Source organism: Polyergus mexicanus, unplaced genomic scaffold (assembly GCF_030449975.1).
Source record: "Polyergus mexicanus isolate NDT 795.1 unplaced genomic scaffold, iyPolMexi1.0 SCAF_5, whole genome shotgun sequence".
NCBI lineage: Eukaryota > Metazoa > Arthropoda > Insecta > Hymenoptera > Formicidae > Polyergus > Polyergus mexicanus.
In genome coordinates this window covers 9,171,946-9,194,918 of record NW_027223325.1, presented here as the reverse complement: position 1 = coordinate 9,194,918, position 22,973 = coordinate 9,171,946, and the positions used below count along the sequence as shown (strand labels likewise).

At 33.9% G+C, this 22,973-nt stretch overlaps 1 protein-coding gene across 6 annotated transcripts in view; it reads left to right on the top strand.

Annotated features, from left to right (window-relative positions):
* Lmpt (four and a half LIM domains protein limpet) overlaps positions 1-22,973 on the top strand; it is a 112,520-nt gene that overhangs the window by 40,514 nt on the left and 49,033 nt on the right. Inside the window, exon 1 of one of the 6 annotated variants that reach the window (XM_070296502.1) lies at positions 12,243-12,355. The exons of 4 other annotated variants lie outside the window; for them this stretch is intronic. In XM_070296502.1, coding sequence (XP_070152603.1) covers positions 12,258-12,355 — 98 coding nt within the window. In that variant the 5' untranslated portion in view covers positions 12,243-12,257. Of the gene's footprint in view, positions 1-12,242; positions 12,356-18,427; positions 18,733-22,973 lie in introns of those variants that run through there. One more of the 6 variants, XM_070296498.1, reaches the window with a different exon arrangement.

Here is a 22,973-nt window from a genome sequence, read left to right as displayed (position 1 = left end):
ATCCAGTATACGGCTTTGGTTCTGTGAGTTTTGAGTATCGATAATCGGCGCCTCGTCTCGAATATAACCATGAGCTGATATTTATAGATTTATGGCGTATCAAGCTCGATCGAATGCAAATGTGGCAGCTAATTTCACGACTCTGTCAAGACGTCGTAATTTAAAACGCGTTCTAGTGCGCGAGTACTTTATGCGTTATAAGAAAAATCTTTATTAAAGTTATATGCTTTCAAAAAGATTGATATTATAATATAAATATTTTATAAAATATTGTAAGATGTATAATATGACTTATTTACTTAAATTATTATTACATAACTTATTATTATTTAAATTTGATGATTAGAAACGATAAATCCTGAAGAGACTTTCCAGATAAAACAATTTTTTTTTGCAAATTTCATTTAAAAATTGCTATTGATATTTAATACAAATATGTTCCTATTAATACTTAATGTAATATAATATTTTCTAAGAAATACTTACAAAAAATTATAGCAGTGATAAGTATAGTCAAGGTTCGCATACATAATTCAGTAAAAATATCTGGAGTCGGTTTACGAATAGTAGCTTTCGATTTTGAACGAAGGAAATTTTTATGCCACGGTTTTATTTTTTCATTCGTGTACGCTTATTTTATTTTTTTTTTTTTTTTCTTGATTGAACGCGTAGCGAAATTTTAAACATATCTTTCACGCACCTATCTCTATTTTCGCCTTTCGCATCGCGTCAAAGGAACTCCGAACCGAAAATTTCTCGGCTCGGTTTATTTCGAACTCTTTGCGTGCGATTGTCGGACGCAACGGGCAACTGACAGCGATCCGTGGAGCAGGCAATGGTGACGTGTTTCCTTTGAAAATTCGTAAATAATCATTCCTCAAAGTGATACAGGGGTTTACATGGCTTATTTACAACGCGTACCTAAATTTACTCATGGCTCCGATGGATTACGCAGCGAACGATGATCTCGGAACTATCTCGCGCTATTAATAAAAAGATAGTTAATGCCACCGGAAATAAGAAATCGGAGTACCTTCTTCATTTACGAACCGCAATGCGCATGGTTTCCCGATCGTTTACTAGCAGAAAGACGCGTGTTACGCATCTCGTGCCGCTCATACACGCATACATATATTAAAACGAAAAGTCATTCGTCTATAAAAATGAAAAAGAAAGATATATATTTTTTTAAATTGCCTTATATATCACATTTATAATAATATATATTTTGCTTCAATAGAAAAAAAAATTTCTTACATAAGATATTAGAGTTGTTATTTTTAATGTGCGGAAATGATTCTAATAACTTTTATGTCATCTTAGCGTTTTATTATTGGAATAAACGATTCACACACAGCCATAGCATCTCGCAGTGTCTCTATACTTTATATAATATAGTTATACCATCTCGCAAAACTGCGCTCCTCGACGTACATATATGTTTACCTCGCGCCGCACATGTGCGTATACATGCGCCGTGATCCGCGCGAAACGCGACGTCGAACCGTGAGTCACTCTCGTGCGGGGCCACGGCTCGCTCTCGCTTGCATCCGCGGTTCCTCTCGGCGAGATCTCGGCGCGCACGTGCTCCGAGATACGGCGATATATGCGGCGGCGGCGTCGACGGCGGCGGTCCGGTGCAGGGGCCAGTTGGCGGGCGCGTTGGCGCACGACCGCGTTCCGGATTCGTATACCCTGGTATACGGATCGACGACACGCTTCCTCGGCACCTGTCGCGAAGCTGTCGCGACGCACCGCGAGATACTATTCCTCCTCCGCATCCGGCGTTCCGATCGCGTTTGCTCCAAATTCCCGCCCGATCGAGTCCGCCGCTCTCAGATCGGCCGGCTGGCTTGGCTGGCTTCGCTTTCCGAAACTACGGTCGTGTCTGTCTTTTCGCGAGTGTTAACGATACGTGTCCCTTTCGCGACATGAACGGTCCGATCGAAATTACACGGGGCTTCGAAGTGAATAAAACATCGAAATTTGATTTTACGGATATGTGAGGTGAAAGACAACACGCTAAAGTGCGACAATTATAATATATCAAAAGAATATTGCGCGTAGTGATTCATGAGTGATTGTCAAACGATACGAGGTGTGCGGTAGATGTATATATTTTTTTATTTTGAATAACATAAAGAAAAAATTGTCCAAAGAAATGTGCAAAATAATTCGCGTTTAACGAGTGAGAGAAAGATAAATACTTATTACTCACATTGTTATTTCGATCAATAAGTGAGATATTCCAATAGAACGATAGTCGGTAATTGTCAAATTTTCATTCGTCTCTTATCAGACTTGACTTATCACGCACAATAGAGAATACAAAAAGGAGACTACAATAATTTAATTTCTGAATGTATAATAATAATCTTCTCTTTGTATATGTGTGTCTGTAGATGCGTGTATGTAAATCACGGAGGTGCATATTAATGAAAATCGTATTTAATATATAAAAGTTAACTTGTCTTTTCTGTTGCAAGAATATAATTTCTGTCTCTTCATATATCTTTTTCTCTATCTTCATCTCCCTTGTAGATGTTGAGAGATTAATTGTTGATATTGTATAAAAAATATTGCAACTTTCGAACAAAGAGATCAATCGAAAGATACCAACGTTCGAGAGTGTTGCCGCGGATTCGATTCTGTTACGCGTAGAATGCAACAGGTGAGATCAGTCGACGACGCGATCGTCCTACGTTTAGTGAACTTTTAATCTGTCAAACGGCAAAAGTTACACACGTGAGTATATAATTTAACAGACGCGTGGCAAAATAATATTTTAAAGAACTAGGAAAAATGTTTCTCTCTCTCTCTCTCTCTCTCTCTCTGTCTTTCTCTCTCTGAATTTTATCAATTTAAAGACAGAGGATATCGTGATGCACTCATAATATATTACAATATTAGAAGATCCTTTTAGAAATGGCAAGACTCAAAAAAATATGAAAATTAAAAACAAATAAATAGAAATGCAAAAGAAAGCGTCATCGGAAAACAAAGGGAGGGATCGCAGGATGTCTAATAACTGGCGATGTAATGTTGATAATTGAGTGCGCAATGAGTACTTGTTTATTAAAATGATCTCATTACAGTCTTGAAATTTATTGATAAGATATATTACATATCTATAGGTATTATATCGTTCTTAGTTTTCGCGAATATCGATACGATTTTGTCATTGGAAACTAATGACAGTGTAAGGTTTCATATTCGAAATGATTTTTCTCGCAATCGATCACGAGATATATTCTATTCTTTTACTTGGGCTCTCACGAGGAATTCCTTCTCAGTCAAAATTTGCGAAAGCAAAAATGAGACTGTTAAAAATTCGAAATAAAAAAAAAAAAATTATCTCGCATCGATCGATCTACTTGAAAAGTCTGTTCCAAGCTCTTACTCTTTTCATCTCTGCCTGGATCCTTTCGCGCGCGCGCGCGCGCGCGCGTGTGTGTGTGTGTGTGTGTATTAACGTAACACGCCTCGCCGAGCAATCTTTGAATCCGCTATTATCTGCGTTAACTCAACCGCGTACCGTTAAGATCCATTTGCTCGCATGCCCGTCCCTTTCGGGAAAAGTGCGGATTCAATGCGCTTTTATGTCAGTGAACTTTTATGCGAATCCAATTGGATTGATTAAAAGAAAGGTAGAGGGGGGGATTTAACGAAATTGTTGCTAATTTTTTTCAACGTTCTTTCAAAATTAATTAATTAATTTTTGTTACTAAAATTGGCAATATCCTAAGATTCTTCTCTGTATACTTCATATAGATCGCGTGAAATTTTTAATTTGAATAGGAAACAATTCTAGAAAAATTACATTTTACAAAAGACAACCTTTCTCGTTGAATTAATTAATTTCTCGTTTAAAAGTTTTCATAGAGCGATTAATTTAATACAGTATAAAGATATTTTTTTTTTTTTTAATTTAAGTATTCTTATGCTTGTGTTACTTATCAAGAAAAGAGAAAATCATTATATTCTCTATATTTTTACAAATATCGCGCATATTTTGAGAAATGAATAGACTTGCATCCGTCGACTTTACTTCGCCTTCAATACTGTATATACACATTTTTGAACATGAAATGTTATTGGGATGCCCCCCCATAACGAGTAACGGGATGCAGACGGACGTTTCTTTGCGTTCCGCGCGATTTAAAAAGCGAGAGAGAGAGAGAGAGAGAGAGAGAGAGAGAGAGGGAGCATCTCTCTTGTTTGGCGCACATGTGTGCGTTTCTCGCGCTCTCTCGGCCCCTCTCGTGCTATTCTTGAATCCGGCCACCTATCGCGTTTTTAAACGCACTAAACGTTGATTTATGATACCTCACCTTCTCTTCCGAAGGCACGAATAAAAGATTATTCTCGATCTTGGACCAATAACGACGTTCATGCACACTTTGCCGAAACTTACGGCTAAGTGCGGTGAAGGCTGATTTGTATTTTCATCTCGCATTTAAGAAGTGCACATGTATATAATGCAAAATACGAAATAAGAGCCATGCATTTCGTTATATAACTTTGTAATACTTTTATAACTCTATATAACTTTTACCAGGGTTGGGAAAGTTACTTTATAAAAGTAACTCGTTACCGTTACCGTTATTTTTTCTAAAAAGTAACTCGTTACCGTTACAGTTACTAAAAAGTAACGAGTCGTTACAATTTCCGTTACTTTTTTACGATACAAACTAATAAATTATTTTGCATAAGAAAAACTTTTAAAAAATTGTAAGCAAGATTTCATTCAAGGTTTATTACAAAATAAATGATTAAATTTTATCGAAATTATTTATTAAATTTTAATAAAATTTGTTGCTCCATAGTATCATCATTTAAATGCCCTCTTTGTGATGTTAATACAGAGCCACCGATGCTAAACATTCTTTCTACAGATGCACTGCTTGGTAGAGCTGTATTATATTTAATAAAAAGTTTTTTAAGTTTTGGATAGTCGTTTAACATTTCTATATTACAATTATTTGATTTTAAAAACCGTTGCAATTCTTCTTGTTCAGATTCATTTTGCACCGTTTTTTGCTCAAAAATGAAAAAATCATCGTGATCGTCAGATTTTCCAGCTTTTGAAGAATTTTCAGTTGATCGGATTCCCAATAAATCCTCCAAGTAATTTTCAGCACGTTTTCTTTTTTCTCCGGTTAACCAGTTTAACTTAAATTTTGGATGTAAACATGCTGCTATTATTATTTCTTCTGTTTCAAATATTGTACGAAATCTAAAATCAAATATAGTAAATTAAGCGACATTGTTTGTTTTATTGAAATTAATACTTTTGAATCAATAGTTTAAAATAAAATAATATTTTTCAATTAAATCCTTATTTAAAATTAAATAACATATGTATTAATCAAATTAATAAGTTACCTTTTATTTAAACCTTGCTGAATAGCTTCAACTAATGAATGGCAATCTATAAGGTCAGATTTATTGAGATTTTCTAATTTTCGTTGCAAGGTACTTAGAACTGGTAGAAGATGAGAGTTCTGCTTTTCCGAAAAGATAAAGCTCTCATTGGATATCGCGTGTCGCGTCATCGCACTGGTCTGCAAGAGCCATAAGTTGATCAATCACATTCAAGCATTTTTACAACATAATAAGAATGCTAATTGGTCGATTTGCTTACGGCTTTACGGTTAAGATAAAAATTTTATCACGCACAATAGCAAGAATAATATCTTAAATAAATCAAAAAATTTGAAAAAAGTAACGATAAAAGTAACTGTTAAATTCGTTACTCGTTACCGAAAAATGTAACGAAGTTACTTTTTCCGTTACAAATAAAATTTGTAACGCCATTACCGTTACAGTTACTGAAAAAAAGTAACTGTAACGGTAACGGCGTTACAAGTAACGCGTTACTTCCCAACCCTGACTTTTACATATATTGATAGCAATATCTCGAATATGACACATGACGAAATCGGAGATGAAATATATCTCGTTAGCTGTTATTATATTATCGCAATAAATTAAATAAGACAGCAGAGAGGAGAGAAAGGACGTACGATATAATAGAAAGAAATATTTCAGAGATAAATCGTCTGTTATCGAATCTGTTTCCTACAAATTTGCAGATTTTTTTCCCCGACACTCACGATTATGTCTCGAGAAACAAGTGGCAATGCTACTCGTCTAAGTATTTAATAATTGCACACTAGAATTATTACACGGCAGTCATACGCGCAGGTGTGCTGCGTGTGGTACGTGTGGGTCTCCGGATACCGTTCACCCACGCGACGTGCAGTGAGATCACCTTTATACTTTAACTCCTTTAGTCATGGGCCGCGTCGATCTGTCGTATTGCGGTGCGAAAAATAATGCTTTTGCGAAATGGACCCACAGGATTCACCTACGAAAATTCATCCCCACGCATTCTTACATCACGCTTCCCCTCGGGCGTCATATGTATATAATATTACACACAATTACATATAGGATATACTTGGAGATTCGAATTAGATTTAAAGATTAATTTTTTTCACTCAAAATTTTATTTTCTGTCGCAACGTGTCGCGCATTCTCGGTCGTTTTTCGAGAAATTACAAAAATTGAATATCGTGATACTAATTGCTTTCGAGGCTATATCGCGGTAGCTATATCCGTGTTAATTCAAGGATGGAATAACGATTAAAAGCACCGTCGTCGGGGATTTACGGACAATCTGGGCGCGGCCGGTTCTTGGCCCGTGTAATTTGAGAATTTCAGAGAAAGGGACATTTCTGGTAAATATCGTGTTGACCACATTAGTGGCCGCTGCTGCAGAAAGAAGGTTGAGTCTCGTTTAATGACGAAAACCATAAGCATTTGCTAAACAAACCGAAACGCGAGAGATCCTTTCCAAGGATCACGCGGTATTTTCGCGCCACGCAAGAAATATGTTCTTTCACTTCCTTCGAATATTCATGTATGCAAATTATTCCTCTCGCTCTTACCGTTCGCAATTTAACAAAATAAATAATGTGTATTTCTCTGCTTGTATGAAAAGTAGCGTAAAAGAGTATACTCACCAAAGCTCGTAATTAGCTGCCGATTAAGATGCAGCATCTATGAAACTCGTGATGATTAAATATCGTGATAAAATGTCACATATATGTGTGTAAAATTTAGATTAAAGTATATAAAATGTATAAAAATAAATATATAAAATTAAATTAATACACAATTTAAAAAAATATAAGATCCTATTATCTGTTTGCTTTCACAAAATTTAATTTACGAAAAACATTGATATTTTGATTTTTATATCTATTGTATAAAACTGGTCGCCGGTGCGTCAATAAATTAAATTTTATGCTTGTGCGCCTTTAAAAAGTCGGAAAAATCGTAAAAATCTGTAAAATACATGGCTCACTTGATAAAGTATTTACGTCGACGATATTATCGCTTGTCACTCGCTTGACGGAAAAATCGCGCGATACATACCGTTACAGTATCGTATCCTCGAGACTCTCGTTTATCAATCGTTGGACGATATAATAAGCCGATCGTTCGCGCGCGATTTCCGAGAAATATTTCTGGAGATCACGGCACGACGAGCCTGCTCATTTATTGCGTCTAATACTCGGCGTTAATAGCCTCGTCACGAATAGCCGCGCGTCGTCTAATAGAGACATAATCGACTTAACTTTATGCTCGGCTTGTTCGGATGCTCGGCTCGATCGCCTCTTAATATCACGATCCGAAATAATCGCCGCGGATCTTTGATCCCAGCGCGCGATTATATTTACGATTTTCCTCATGACTGTTCCTGCCGGCGAAACTGCATCGTATTTCGAATTTAAATTGTGATGCAGATGCGCGCGTCACGCAAAATAGTCCCGCCGAATGGCAACTTGGAGATGTGGAATAAATAAAGTAATTTCTTAACTTTCGAGAGATGTCCGATATGGATGTGGATAGACGTTGGACGCGATTTCAAGGACGATGACAGCAACTTTTGACAATGACTGTTGCTTCAAACAGTGATGATCCATAGATGCTCCTTGTAGAGAATGATATAGAAATATAATATAAAATTAAGCGTAATTAAAAAAATTAACAAGATAAGCTTTTTTTTTATTATTTGAAATATTTTACAAATATGTGGATGCGGTTTTGAAAAGTAAATATCTAAGCTCCAAAAGCAGACCAGTCCAATATCGCATTTGAAGATACATGTATAATGTGCACTCTTGAATAAAAAAAAAAAAATCGGAAATGAATTCTGCGAGAAAATACACATGTCACATAAGAATTATCCGCGTTACGTCAAGTCACTAAATTCATAACATCAACAAACAAAATATTTATTTTCTCTTCCTCTCTCCATATAGATATTTTTTTCTTATATATTCTAATAATGTCAAATTTAACATATATAGGGAAACTAAATTGTAAATATATACATATATATTTTTTTTTTTCAAAAAAGAAATTTTATACAATTATAAAATTAAATATAATATATACTCGCGTAATGACGAGAATACGTTGACCTCGCCGATCACACGATTATTTCGAGGCCTCGCCGTTACTTGCTTCGATACAAAGTGCACCTTTTCACTGTATCGCATTATGTACTTTATCGTGCTGGTATCCAACGCGTAGACACGCGATACGTTGTGTATGCGTGTTTGCCCGTCCAAGTACACACGCATAATCACGTCGTCGCCGCCCCTCGCTTCGTTGCCATCATACGGGAATATAATGCGTGGGTGAGTGAAGCGTGGAGTTTAGAATTTCCAGTAAAAAAATGTGTCCTCCTCAGTTTATAAGAAGCTTTGCCACGTATTTAAGCAGTAGAATGTCATAAAAATTCATTGTAAAACAACTTTACTTCTTTTCACAACGTGCGCATTATTTATTTAAATATTTAGTTAAATAAAATTATTTAGTTAAATAAAAGTTAAATAAAATTATTTAGTTAGTTAAATAAAATCGTCCAATCATCTTTATATAAATATAAATAGGAGATAAAATTAATTTTTATGTAATATTAATAAGTTACATCAAAGCTGCGTTTGGGGAGCATGCTAGAAGCGTCATTCTATCTTTGTTATTTACTGAAAATTGAACAGAGAACGCTTATAGCGTTAAAAACGCTTTCCAAAAGCATCCCGAAATCGCAAAGAAATGCAATATTAATTTGATATTATATAAGTATTATATGTATATTGTATAAGTATTATATGTATATTATATTATAAGTATTATATAAATATAATATAAGTTTATTATAAATTGTACCGGGGTTTTACCGATATTATATAAGTATTATATATAAGTATTATATATTACATTATATACATAATATATTATATTACAAATATTATATAGATATTATATAAGTTTATTATAAATTTTACCGATTTTGCCGATATTATAAGTATTGTAAACTTGTTATTTGATGTTTATAAGCTGTACAGCGATTATTTGCTAAAATTGAGATATGAATTGTAAAAACAATTAATTTTTAGATAGTAATTTTTACTATACTATAAATGAGAAAAGAAAATAAAGTTGGCATTTTTAAAAATTATAATTTTTGAAGTTTTTATTTGAATTACCTCGCTTCCCTATCATATCCTCGATATCTCAGAATTTAAATTTGTGTAATTTAAAATTCCAGAATTAAAATTCTAAAATTCTAGATTTTTGGAATTTTAGATTATGCAACTTCTTTATAAATTATATTCTCCTGATACTTTTGCGGATTTCAAAGCTTCAAATTTCTGCGGTTTTTAAATTTTGGTTTGTGCTATCTTCTTGCTGATTATGTGTTCTTGATACGCTACTTCTTTGCTGATCATGTTTTCCTGATACTTTGGGGACTTCGAAATTTCAAATTTTTGCGGTTTTTAAATTTTGTTTTGTGCCACCTCCTTGCTGATTATATTCTCCTGATACTTTTGCGGATTTTAAAACTTCAAATTTTTGCGGTTTTTGAATTTTGGTTTGTGCCACCTCCTTGCTGATTATATTCTCCTGATACTTTTGCGGATTTTAAAGCTTCAAATTTTTGCGATTTTTAAATTTTGTTTTGTGCCACCTCCTTGCTGATTATATTCTCCTGATACTTTTGCGGATTTTAAAGCTTCAAATTTTTGCGATTTTTAAATTTTGTTTTGTGCCACCTTCTTGTTGATTATGTTCTCCTGATACGTCACTTCTTTGCTGATCATGTTCTCCTGATACTTTCGTGGATTTCAAAGGTTTAATTTTTCGCGATTTTTGGATTTCTAGTTTGTGCCACCTCTTTTCTAATTATATGCTTTTCTATTATACTTGTTATTTAATTCCAAGTAATGCAGTTTTGGAAATTCCAAAATTAAAAATGTGTTTAAAAAGTATATAATTAGGAAAGAGATGTGTATGGCACGATGAGATGTGTGGGAATGGATGGGTATATTCAATTAAAAGACATATGCGTTTTGTACTATTAATGCAGTTTATTCGATATATTTTTTAAAATTACAAAATGTATTTTACAAAGTATTATCGATTTTCTTATAAATATACAGCATTATACAGAACTCTTTTCTATTTTGCGCTTTATCGTCGGCGTTTCAAACAATAAAAAGAAAAAAGAAAATTATTTAATGTATTTTCTAAGACAGTAAGAAAGTACATTAATCTATTCAATATCGTAATATATATAAAATAAAGACATTCTCGTTACGTAATATGCGTTGAATACTAGGAAGTATTAAAGATATTAATTCTCAAGTACTAAAAATACAATAATATGACTTTATATATGCATTCGCTATTTCGCAAAAATAAATTGATCGCTTTCGCTGTTAACTAGCCCAAGTAGCAAAAGTAGTCATTTTGATGTCACTTTTACGTCAAATTACATCGAAATAACTACTTTTGCTACCTGAGACATTTTGCACACACGCACACACTCATATACATATTTTTATTATTATTAATAATATACAAAAGCATTTTGTTACGTATATACATATATCGGATATCGCACGCAATCGCTTTCGCTGTTACATTACATTTTGTATACACACGCACGCAGACAGTCATTTTTATTATTATACAATAATATATACTGGCATTTTATTACGGGTATCGGACAATCAGATGCAATGTGATTTTTCCAGATCAAATCAGCTGTTTTACGACATTGCCAATTTCTGCATCACCAATAATTCCTCTGCCGCAATAATTATGCTATGATAACATAGTATAAATATATTTCATTAAATAATTATATCATTAAAGGATAAGCCTTCCAATCTAATTGAGTGGTGAAAGAAGCTGAGTTATGCATTTTGAAAACGTAGTGATAATTTTTACTAAAATAATATATTTTAATATACATTGCTACTTTATTGTCATTTATTAAACTATATGAAGCATATTGCAAGAATATGTATATGTATCTTCTATTAATACATGCGTTAATAATTGTTATATAATAATTCAGTATATATGGTACAATGTATAAAAATTATATATATTTTTTGATATAGAAAAATTCTACTAAATATTGATTAAATAATGATTTCTCGCATACTAACGTTAAAAAATCAAATCATTGCGAAAGAATTTATTAATAATGACTAAAAATGAGTGATCGTTTGATGGGCTAAGCAAATGGATACGTGTACGCTTACGTGTCGAGATATAACAAGGTTATTATCGAACAAATCGATAAATCATCGGCTTGAAAGTCTGCTGTCAGCTCGATCAGCTGACATTGACAACGCGCTAGTATGGCGGCGAATAGCCGACGAATCATCATCTCGGATTTCGAATCTCCCTTTAGTGCGTGCGATCGCGCCTTCTCTTCCGGACGTGTGCGTGCGTACATTGCTCTTTCTTCTTTATATCACTGCCCCCCCCCCCTCTCTCTCTCTCTCTCTCTCTCACTCGCGTACAGCTGCTAAATTTAGAGTATGATCGACCGATCGACGGCCGTCCATGCTATCGGGACAAATAGTCCGGTGATAAAGTCATTCGACAAGCGTTCGAAAACAGGCTGTGAGTCGACGAGAGAGAACGTGAAAGATCGAATCCTCTGGCGATGCCTCTTTTCATCCTTAAATCATTGAACAGAAGCGTAGGTGCTACCGAATAGAAAGATTTCGTTTCTTTCTTAATCCAGTAATCCGCGATTGTTAGTGTATTGATTTAATTAATTGATTGACTACTAACTTGGTCAATGAACTCATTCGTAATTTCCATTACGTTTCTTCATATGATCACCACGTATAGGCTACTCGATCGATACATTCAAGATGGGAGCGAAATGGGAGAATTCGAAGCACGCGAGTGATATCTTAGATAAAGATCTTAATAAAGTGTATCGGGAGGATGAGATTTATTACAACATACGGTGAGTGTTACTCGAAAATAAAAACAAAAATATTCAAGTCTATAAATTTTTATGTTACTCTTAATAAAAGAAAAATAAGCAAAACTTTCCCGAAAAATCAGTCCACAAACTATATATTTACTAATATCTTTTTTGTCTCATTTTTTCATTCTTTTTTTTTTTTTATAGAGAAGGGATATAGGTACACAAAACGTTTCAAAATAATCATGTAATCACTTATACATATAAATATTTAAATTTGAAAAAATGAGAGAGAGCTCTGTTTTTTAATATTATTGTTATTTTGTAAAAGCGTTTCAAAATGTAAAATTCAACGAAAATAAAAAATTAAAACTAATAAATGTTTAACGTTGAGGAATGAAATATTAAAACAAATTATGGCTTAATGAGAATATATAAATTTTCATTAAGAAAAAAATTGTCTTCCAATAAGGATTTACAACTTATTAGGTATATCTGATATAACATATCTGGTAGATCTCTGGGACATTCTTGGATGTAGATAGTTTGCATAAACTATTTAGGTCTTGCTTATGTATTTTCGTCGGAATACATTTCGCGGATACATTGCCCGAAGCATTTAATTTGAAAAGCATTTTGGTAGCGGTTATTCTCAGACGCTTGATTTCTACACGTGTCATTACGCGCATTCAGATGTAAAAGGATTTATGTGTATATCTGTCAGCGGATCGTTTTAAGTTCTCTTCACAAATGTATACTGTGCTGCAACATTATATTGTAGCTATATTATAACGTAGTAGCATGAAGTCACAACAGAGATGCAATAATATAATTATCAACTACAACTTCTTTTCTTCATAAATTATTAGCATTTCATCAAAATGTTCTAAATATCATAAATGATTTAAAAAATGATAGCAGACAAATAATTCAGAAAGGATGAAAACTTTATATATACATATATAAAGGAAATTATAAATGCTAAGAAAAAATAGAGCGATTTTATTAAACTACTAATAATATTAAATATAATATTCATTTATATCATAGGAACTTTAAATTCTAATTTTAATTCATAGGAATAATATTCATCTTATTTTATATGTAAAGAGTAGAAGCAAACTTCTTTTCGTTTCTTCTTGATTTTATCTTAAGTAAATGGCTTTAATTTTTGGAAAATAATTTCTCGCAAAATAATTTCTTTGTGACAATTATATATGTATACACTGTGCATCACGCTCGAATTCGCGGATTCTTGGCATCGTGCCACATTCATGATAGAGCGCGTGTCTTTACGATCGAGATAAATAAATGCATCGTGCTTGTTGTGACAAACGCACATCATTGTCCGAAATTACATTTCTACAGGCATCTATAATATTTTCTGATGCTAATACGCAGCGACCTCGCATACGTCAAACCGTTTGACATGACGAATTTGTTTACTTACACTGTTCCACGAGATGAGTTCACGTTAAATATATAGACATATATAATTATGTAGTACTCATTAAAAAAAAAAAAAAAAAAAGGAAATGATTTTTACATATTTTTCTCCAATCATTTTTAAAAAATTTCTAAACTCCAGGCACATTGACTCTATTATATCCAAATAGATAAAATGGCCATAGCCCTGTGGACAACCAGATTAAGAAACGCTACGAGTTCTCCAGTTTGCATAAATCGTCTTAAGTTATTACTCCGTGACGGGAAAAGGTCCGCACTAAACGTCCCCCCTGTAGTAAAACGCGATATGTAAGTCCGTTAGCAGTCTCGCTGCTAAGGTTTCTTCCTCTAGAAAGCCTGCTGGCGAGATTGTGTCGTCTTATATAGCCCTTTCAAAAACATTTGATATATTCATAGGGCAAAATAGTGGCTGCGACGATATTATCTCTCTTATAGAGGGCTTAGATTGGTCGAACAATTCTTTAATATTCGGGCTAAATCTTGAAATATTAATATATATGGCGTGAATGAAAATGTTGTCCACATATATTTATAATGTTACCTGTATATGTAAAATACATGATTTAAATTCTGAATGTTTCAAGATTTATCCCGAATCGATCGATTAAAATTATTCGATCGATCACGAAATTTGCAACATTTTTATTCACACCGGAGAACGATGTGAATAAAAATATTGGAAATCTTGTGAGACATCCAGCGCAGGGATGGAGAAATAATTTGTCTCTTTACAATCAACTTAAGAAACGACGGCAATAAATGTTTTCGCCTACATGGCAAGCCGCATCTCATTGACATGTAATTTGCGCGTCAATTTACTCGCGGTTTTAAATAACGCGCATGCAAGCGCAATCACACGCGAAACAGGAAGACAGCGCGACGATAAGGGATCGCGCGGAAGATATACGCTAAGCAGGCTATTTGTATGACATTTGCTTTACGATTAACATAGTCGACTGTCTCTGATTGCCGCCGGCACTGTCGTCGCGATAACGAGGTCATTCCTTTGCGATAATCCTTATCGAGTGGGATGCCACTGACTGAAACTCCGGTTGCGACAGTCACGTTTAGTGTTGAAGCGAACGCGTATCGTTATCCATATATTTCACGTGGCTGCAAACGATTTCGCGTCTCTAGTTATTACGCTTAATTTCCGCGAATATTTTGAGGTACGTCGTCTACGTAAATTAATATATCCGCAAATGTGTATGTACTTGAAAATCCATCATTTTATCAATGATAGAAATCGTATCTTCTGGATATATGGCATTTTTTTGTTAATTTCCTGGATCTAATTTTTTAATTTTAATTAAATATCATTATAATATATTGAAAAGGAGGAACAGAAGCAATCATTTCCATCACTCTAATTTTAGTTTAAATAATAAAGTCATCATCATTTTTTTTTTCTTGGAAAAGAAGAATAAACGAGACTATAAGAATATGTAAAAGAATTGATCCCTATTGGAAGAAACGTAATTTTCGTTAAGTGAATTGGTTTCGAGAGTCTTTTCTCATCGTCATTAAATTCGCATAAACATAACCTAACGATAGCGTGCATAACATCATCGAGGCATCAGAAGTAGGAATGACGAGTCGAGCTGTCACGCAACGTAGGTAGCTTACATCATATTTCTCTTCTTCATCTGGCAGTTACACATACTCGTCGGAAATGTTCGGAGACGCGTCTATGCAGAGATTAGCCGTAAATAATTTGAAATTGCCGGTCTCGATGAAGATCGAGGTCAGAAACGACCGCGTCGGATCAATCCTCACAGAATAATCTTTACTACAAATATTGATATTTTTTTCAATCTTAATAACGGATATTCATATATATAGCAACATTATTCACAAGTATTATTCACGTATTAATATTTTATAAAGTTTGTATTTTTCTTATTAATTTTTCTTATTCAACAAGGAATAAAAATTTATTATATAATAAATATCTTGTGTGCACACACGTACACACATACACAAATATTTCTCAAAAATCTTATGTGTATTGGATATATATAATATATATATATATATATCAAGAATATTAAATTAAGTTCTCAAAAAAATATCTTGACGCATAGATTCTCTTTGTCAATTTTTTTTAGCACTATCGGTTTCGCCTGTCAAAGTTTAACTTAATGTATCGAGGAAACAAGACTTTCCTCTTCAGTTGCTTAATGGAAAGCGTCTGGCTTTACTCGAGTGCTATAATCGGTGCACACAGTGTGGCACACAGCTTGGGTCCGCTTGAAATTGCAATTCATGGAAGGTCATTCCGACGTATTCGCTGAAGAAATACGCGAACTATAAAGATAAACGCAGACGAGGCTAATGTGACCGTAATGCGAAACAGTTGCGAACGAATCGGTATCTTCGAATCATCTTAAAAAATGTTTTGCGATCGAGGTGACGAACGTGCACATTGTTAAAAAAAAAAAAAAAAAACTATCCAAAGCTGTTTGTATCTTTTCTATTATATTTTAACCTTTAAAATATAGAGAGCAAATAGCATAATTATATCCAATTTTTTTAATCATGTCAATCACAAGGTGGTATTTTTATCGCAGGATTTCTTTTTCTTTTTTCAAATTACACCAAGTTAAAACCGTCACACGCAATCCTAGCTTTAATTCTTTTATATTTTATATTTATATATTTCATATATATATATATATATAATATTCCATGCTTGTACTCTCGAGAAAGTAGATAGCGCTTATTCACCTATTCACGCGATCGTTAAATGCGCATCGAATATGATCAACGATATCCGCTTATTGTAATCGAGAACCGGCGCGGAAGAGTGGACGGTGACATATAAAGCGGACGAGTGCTGTCCAGGACAATGGTTTGTAATGCAAAGCAATGTCCGAAGGTCGTGCCTTTTTCAACGAGTAAAACGTGTCGTTTTGCCTCACCTCGCCTCGTCACGCGGAGAACGACGAGTTAGTCGAAACTCGCGCGCGGATCGGCACGGAAGGTGATTTAGCATAATCGGTAAAGCTCGCGCGATCCAAATGATTCTACATTAAAATACGAAATAATATTGTCGGCCGATTACGCACGATCTTAAATAGATTGTTAAGATTACACATCGCGATCGGAAAAGAACGAGTAAAGAAATCATTTATTTTGCCTAAAAGTAGCCTCGAGAAAAAATGTTGATAAAAATCTATACACGTTCTCGTTACAAAATTGTTTGTAAATTACAAGAATATATTATAATGCAAAAATTTCGGTTAAAAGTGATGAAACTTGAAAAAAAAAAGTATGTTGCATTTGACTGACGCATAATTGCGAAGATAATACGTCAGCGATTACTATCACATCTCTCTTTTTTTAATTAATTTGCACGATGTGATACATCAATTAACTAAAAATGCTTGTAAAGCAGATCTATTCGTTATATAAAAAATTCGAGACGTCACCGAAGGAATAGTGAAAATCGATTATGTGCATGTAATAATAATTGTTGCTACAGTGAAAGAAACAAAAAAAAAATATTTCGACAAATTTATTACAAGGAATAATTTTTCATTGTATAGAATTGAATATAAAAATTATTGCGTTGTATTGCATAAGGATTCTGGATGTAATTTTTCTTTTTAACAAATCTTTTGTTATTAATGTTTTAGTAATTAATGCGCGAATTCGTAACTCTCGGAATCATATATTGTACTTGCACGAAAAAAAAAATGCTGTCGCTTCATTCAAAGTCTACGTCACGGGCATATATAGTTTATTGAATATTTTTATTGGACCGAATATCTGAATAGTTGTTTCAATAATCCAGATATTTTATCTGATAAAAAATATCATTGAATGAACTATATATGTTTGTTGGCAGCCCGTGACGTAAACTTTAATTGAAGTAACGGAATTTTTTTTCCATGTGTAATAATAAAGATGTAATTGACAAGTCATAATATATAAATGGGAAAAACATTTCGATATTTCTGCTATTTCGTATCAAATCACATTTGTTTTCGCAAGTCATGATTGAGAAGGACATGATTCATCGATCGCAAATCAATACGAGAATATCGAAAAGACAGCTGCATGAATAATACACGTTTTATGAATCAACGTGAAAAAAATCCATACCTTTTTCCTCGATATCTTGATTAACTGCACCAATATTAATAGCATAATGTAAGAGCATTCACATTATATTTAGTTTTTTTCATCGTGTCAGCTATTATTACGATGAATTTAAAATAGACAGTCCCTTAGCAAAAGAATAAGTCGAAAAATTGATACGAGAAATCTGTTTGGAAATTTATATAAAATTCTATTAGAATTTTCAAAAATTAAGATGCAAAAAAAAGAGAGTGGCTAAATAGCGCTGAATATTATTTTAGAATTATTTTATAGATCCGCAAATAGGCGAATTTGACGGTACAGACAAACGCAATCGATTCGTAATCGCGTTAACTTAATTTGATTTATCGAGTCACGTGTGTTTACAGCAAAATGCCACATCGTAGACGTAGACAATCTCGCGTTCGGGGTTTGGTTTCAGTTTTATCTAATCGAAGGTCTGGGCATTTTGTCAGCCATTATTTCGGGCGCGATTTTCCCTTATCATTTCATCGGCGCGATAATATGCTCCTTTAAAAACGCTTCGTACCAAATTTCCAGTTTTAATCCAGTCAACTGCGATTAAAGTCCCATCCTGACGGAACGGTACAGGATCGCTCGAAAAGAATGGTTTGGAACAACGGGCTCTCGGTGAAAGAGGTGACGGAAATGAAGAAGAAAACGCCGCGGTTTCCGTCGCGCGAGCGGAATTTCGCGATGAGAAGACGGGGTCCTCGAAGATCCACCCCCCTGATTCTCGGAGGGGTATCGCCGATCGGCATCCCTCCGATCGAGACGCAAGATGCCGCGGAACCTGATCGTCACGTGTACAAGGATCCAGAGAGATGCAACAGAGATTGCAACGTGTAAGAATTTATTTACTTTTATCGATGCGTATCGCGTGACGCAGGTAAAATTTGTCGCTGCTTGAGTTAATTTATCGAAATTAAAAAAAGATGCATGCTAATGAAAGTGCATTGGAATCTCTCGACGATGACATAAAAAAATATGTGCATGTTATGTATAAAAAAAAAATATTATTAAAAATTTTTTTGATCATGACACATGCACGATTGATCTGTTTAAATTTTAATTTCATCTTTAAAAAAATATCTAAAAAGACTGATTTGGTTAATTTATAAGTTAATTATAATTAATTAATAGATAATGCGAAACTTTTTTGATATACATAAAATATTTACACTAACTATATATATAGTTAGTTATATTAATTTAAATATTACATTATCTTTATAAGAGGAAAAATCATAAAAGTTATTAAAAAAAAATAATAATAATAATAAAAAGAAAAATAAATTAATTAAAATTAAAAAAAAAAAGTGTAACAATGCAACATGATGGGCAATGCATAATAGTAAATATAAATTAGATGCGATCTGGTGCGAGAGAGAATTATATGATCAATACGAGGAGAAACGCGCAACAAATTATCTGCGTTCCCTAACAATTTGCCGGACCGGTTGACGGCAATGGGCGACTGTCAGGATGACTTATCGTCGCGAAAGAAAACGACATATCGCGCGCGCATAAAGGTCAACAGCCGTCCTTTCATTTAACGAGGTCATTAACGAAACATCCTCGTTATATCGGGCGTATGCCTCCAGCGGAAACCCAAGGGAGACACCAAACCTGTCCCTGTCCGCTTTTCACGGTTCATAAGTCCACGCGATGATTTATCGACGAACGGCGGTAGCTGAGCACCTCCTCCTGATTCGCGGCTCATCGGATTTATTAGGATCGATCGAGCGATTAATTCGTTCGCGGGCTCATATTTGTACACCCTCGCAGCGAGCGATTATAAATTCACGCGAGATGATCGGGCATGTTAGGATAACATTATAAAGGTCCGTTTTGACGAATAAGATGTGTATTACTCAAATGTGGTAAACGAGATATCGCCATGTTAGTCAAGTTAGACTATAAATTCGAGAGTTTTCAATTAACGAGAAATGCAGCTGAATCGTACGTGATTCGATCGCATTGAATTGGCACGTCTCGAAATTTCGTCTCGGAATTATTTCGTTCGCTTGGTGATAAATCCGTGCTGAGAGTGAAATCAGAACGCAAAGCAAACATTTTGGATTATACTTGGCTGACTTATCATTTGAATGATTTGATATGTATTAATTGCCAAGAAAACGATGTACGTGCCAAGATAGTTACTGTTAAATAAACTGAAGAGAATAAACATTAACAGAGTAGTAAAAAAAAACTAATAATAAAATTTAAGACAAAAAATAATATTATATAAATAATTAAAATATGCATATTTTTGAATATAATTATATATATATATATAAATATTGTAGTATAAAAGATGAAAGATAGGATATAAAAGTGTTCTTAGCATTCTTATATTGCCTTACATTCTTTATAAAACTTTTAATAATTTATAAAATGTGAGATATATATATTAAATGTTGTTAGAGAAATTCTTATGAATTTTTATTGTAATTTATTTATTATGAATTTGTTCGAGGATCAAAAATCGAAAATGAGAAAGAGAGGGAGAGAGAGAGAGATTTAAAAATATATCAAAATATTCTACAAACAAATATCCAATTTTACTCGCATTATAAAGTTACCAGCTTGCAACAGTGTGAGTATCTTGATCAATATTTTATTTTTTTCTTTCAAGTTTGTTATTTAAAAAAATGTGTTTAAAGTATTTTTGATGAATCTTTTTATGTGCGTGTGTTCGTTTCGTAATTTATATGCTTATATGTTAATCATCTGTTTCATGGATCCATTAAATCTTCTTTCGCAAACATTTCGCGACAAGCTCCAAAATGTAATCTCGAGTCAGCTTGCGCTGAGCACCGTGTATATAATTTTTCTCTTCGCGTTAAGCCCTTTCGGGCATGTGTATTTACGTAATACGATTTACGCGGACATGGCCTTATTGTAGGGGCAATGTTTCAAAGGCATACAAATTCAACAGCGATCTCCCACACGCGATACACGGGACAAACGTATTCGTGATTGATGACAAGATCAATCAATGATCTTATAAGACCATAAGACCTTATAAAACTTTATACTACTTGCTTAAATTGACAAACACGCTTAATCCTCAATAAAGTTGCGTAATATCTTGTTATTCGCGCTCGAATATCTAATATACAAATATAAACATGAGAGCTTCAAAACTCAATATACAATTGGGTGAAAATATGCACGTGTCTCTATATATATGTCTGTGTGTGTATGTGTGATTTAGAAAATAATTTGCTTGAAAGTAAAATGAAGTTGCAAATAAATAATATTACATAATTAATTAAATATGAATATTTTCATTTAGTCCGTACGTGGCTTTTTATCATAAATTAAACTTTACACCCACATGCTAAAGTTATCTTACTTTCATATATGTTCTTGCAATTTTGACTATATAATAAACGAGTCGAACATAAAATTATAAATACATTGTCATGTGTCACGAACGAAAATAACAAAGGACTATGCTATTACAGCGCAGTTTCTCTAAATAAAGCAGTTAATTACTAATTAGATTGCCATTTGAAAGAAGGCCAGCTATAACAAAGTCGCACGCGTTCCAAGTCTTACCAGAGAAGTTTAGTCGTCATTCAATCCAGCGCACGCAGCGCGACGTCAAACTCTCGGAAGATTAATCCTCGTGCGTTCGTGAACCAGAATAAGTTAGGGACTCTCATTGCCAAGGTGATCCCGTTCGGCCAAACCCGATTCTCCGTTAATCGCGATTCTCGACTTTGTCGAAGCTCATTATTCTTTCCGTCGCGGTACCATCTCGAACGATAACGAACAACGGAAAATTTTCGGGCTATCTAAATTTTTATAGTGACAAAGCGAATAAATCAAGCGAACGAATAAAATACTATGCTAATAACTCAGATTCACTGCCGTTGGAAATAAATTTTGAGATAACGTACCCTTCTAAGTTTTAATTTATTTTTCGCCTTTCTAAAAGAAATAAACAAAAAACGAAAAAATATATTGAAGGATATTATCGTATAAACTGACATAACTTTTACAGAGAGAAAGAGAGAGAGAGTCGCATTCTTCTTTAACACGCGCACACGAAATTTTCGAAATACTATTCATTTCAATAGTTTTTTTTTTTTCCACTATAATTGATTACTATTATTTTATAATTTATAATAAAGCGAATATTTGGCATCAAAAAATGCTGCACGCAAATATATTTTTCTATATAGTATTTAATATTTAATATTTAATATTTTTCGAGCGATACTACTATATAAAATGATTATAAAGATAATAATAAGCAAAACGATCCTACGATATACACATGATTCAGGTAATCACGAAAATATGAAATAAAATTTAAACGAAAAATCTAAATACCGCGCTCGCTGTTCGAGATAAAAAGATTGATTATTATAATTTAGTCGTTAACGCTATCATTAATCATTGTTAATAGTACTTGAATTATACTAGCATGTGCGTCTCTCGTAAATCTCATACATCGGCGTGCAAGCTCGAGAAAGGGAAACGGAGCGTTTACGGCCCATCTCGCGAGAGAGAGAGGGCCTTCGTTGGCCGAGAAGAACCGGGTCTGCCAAAAACCTTGTCAAGACTTACGTCACGACTTTCGCATGACGGAACTACGCGTCCAGCTTGGCTAATGCGCTTGCACCGGGATTACTCATCAGCGTTTCCTTACGTAAAGTTGAACGAATTAAACGCTCGTACGTCCTCCTCCTCCTCCTCTCAACATACTCCCGTAACGCAAATTTTTTGAACGCGTGCTCCCTCCCCCCCCCTCCTCCTCCCCTCCTCCCATCCATCTCCCTCCTCGCACGAAACATCATTTATCACGGAAATATTGTCAATTACTTTTTGCGAAATGATTTATAGCGAATTAGTTGAACGATGGTAATTAATGTTTCTATGAATGTCAAGACGATCGATCACGGGCGCGAACTTTAGTTTTCGTTTTTACTACTACTTCCCGAGTCGTAAAAAAAGTCGCTTGATTTTTCTACAAAGATATTTTTCTGCAAAATATCCGTTTACGAAAAATGAAGCATAATTTGAAATTAATCGCCGATACTATACATACAGTATAAGAATATAATATTTT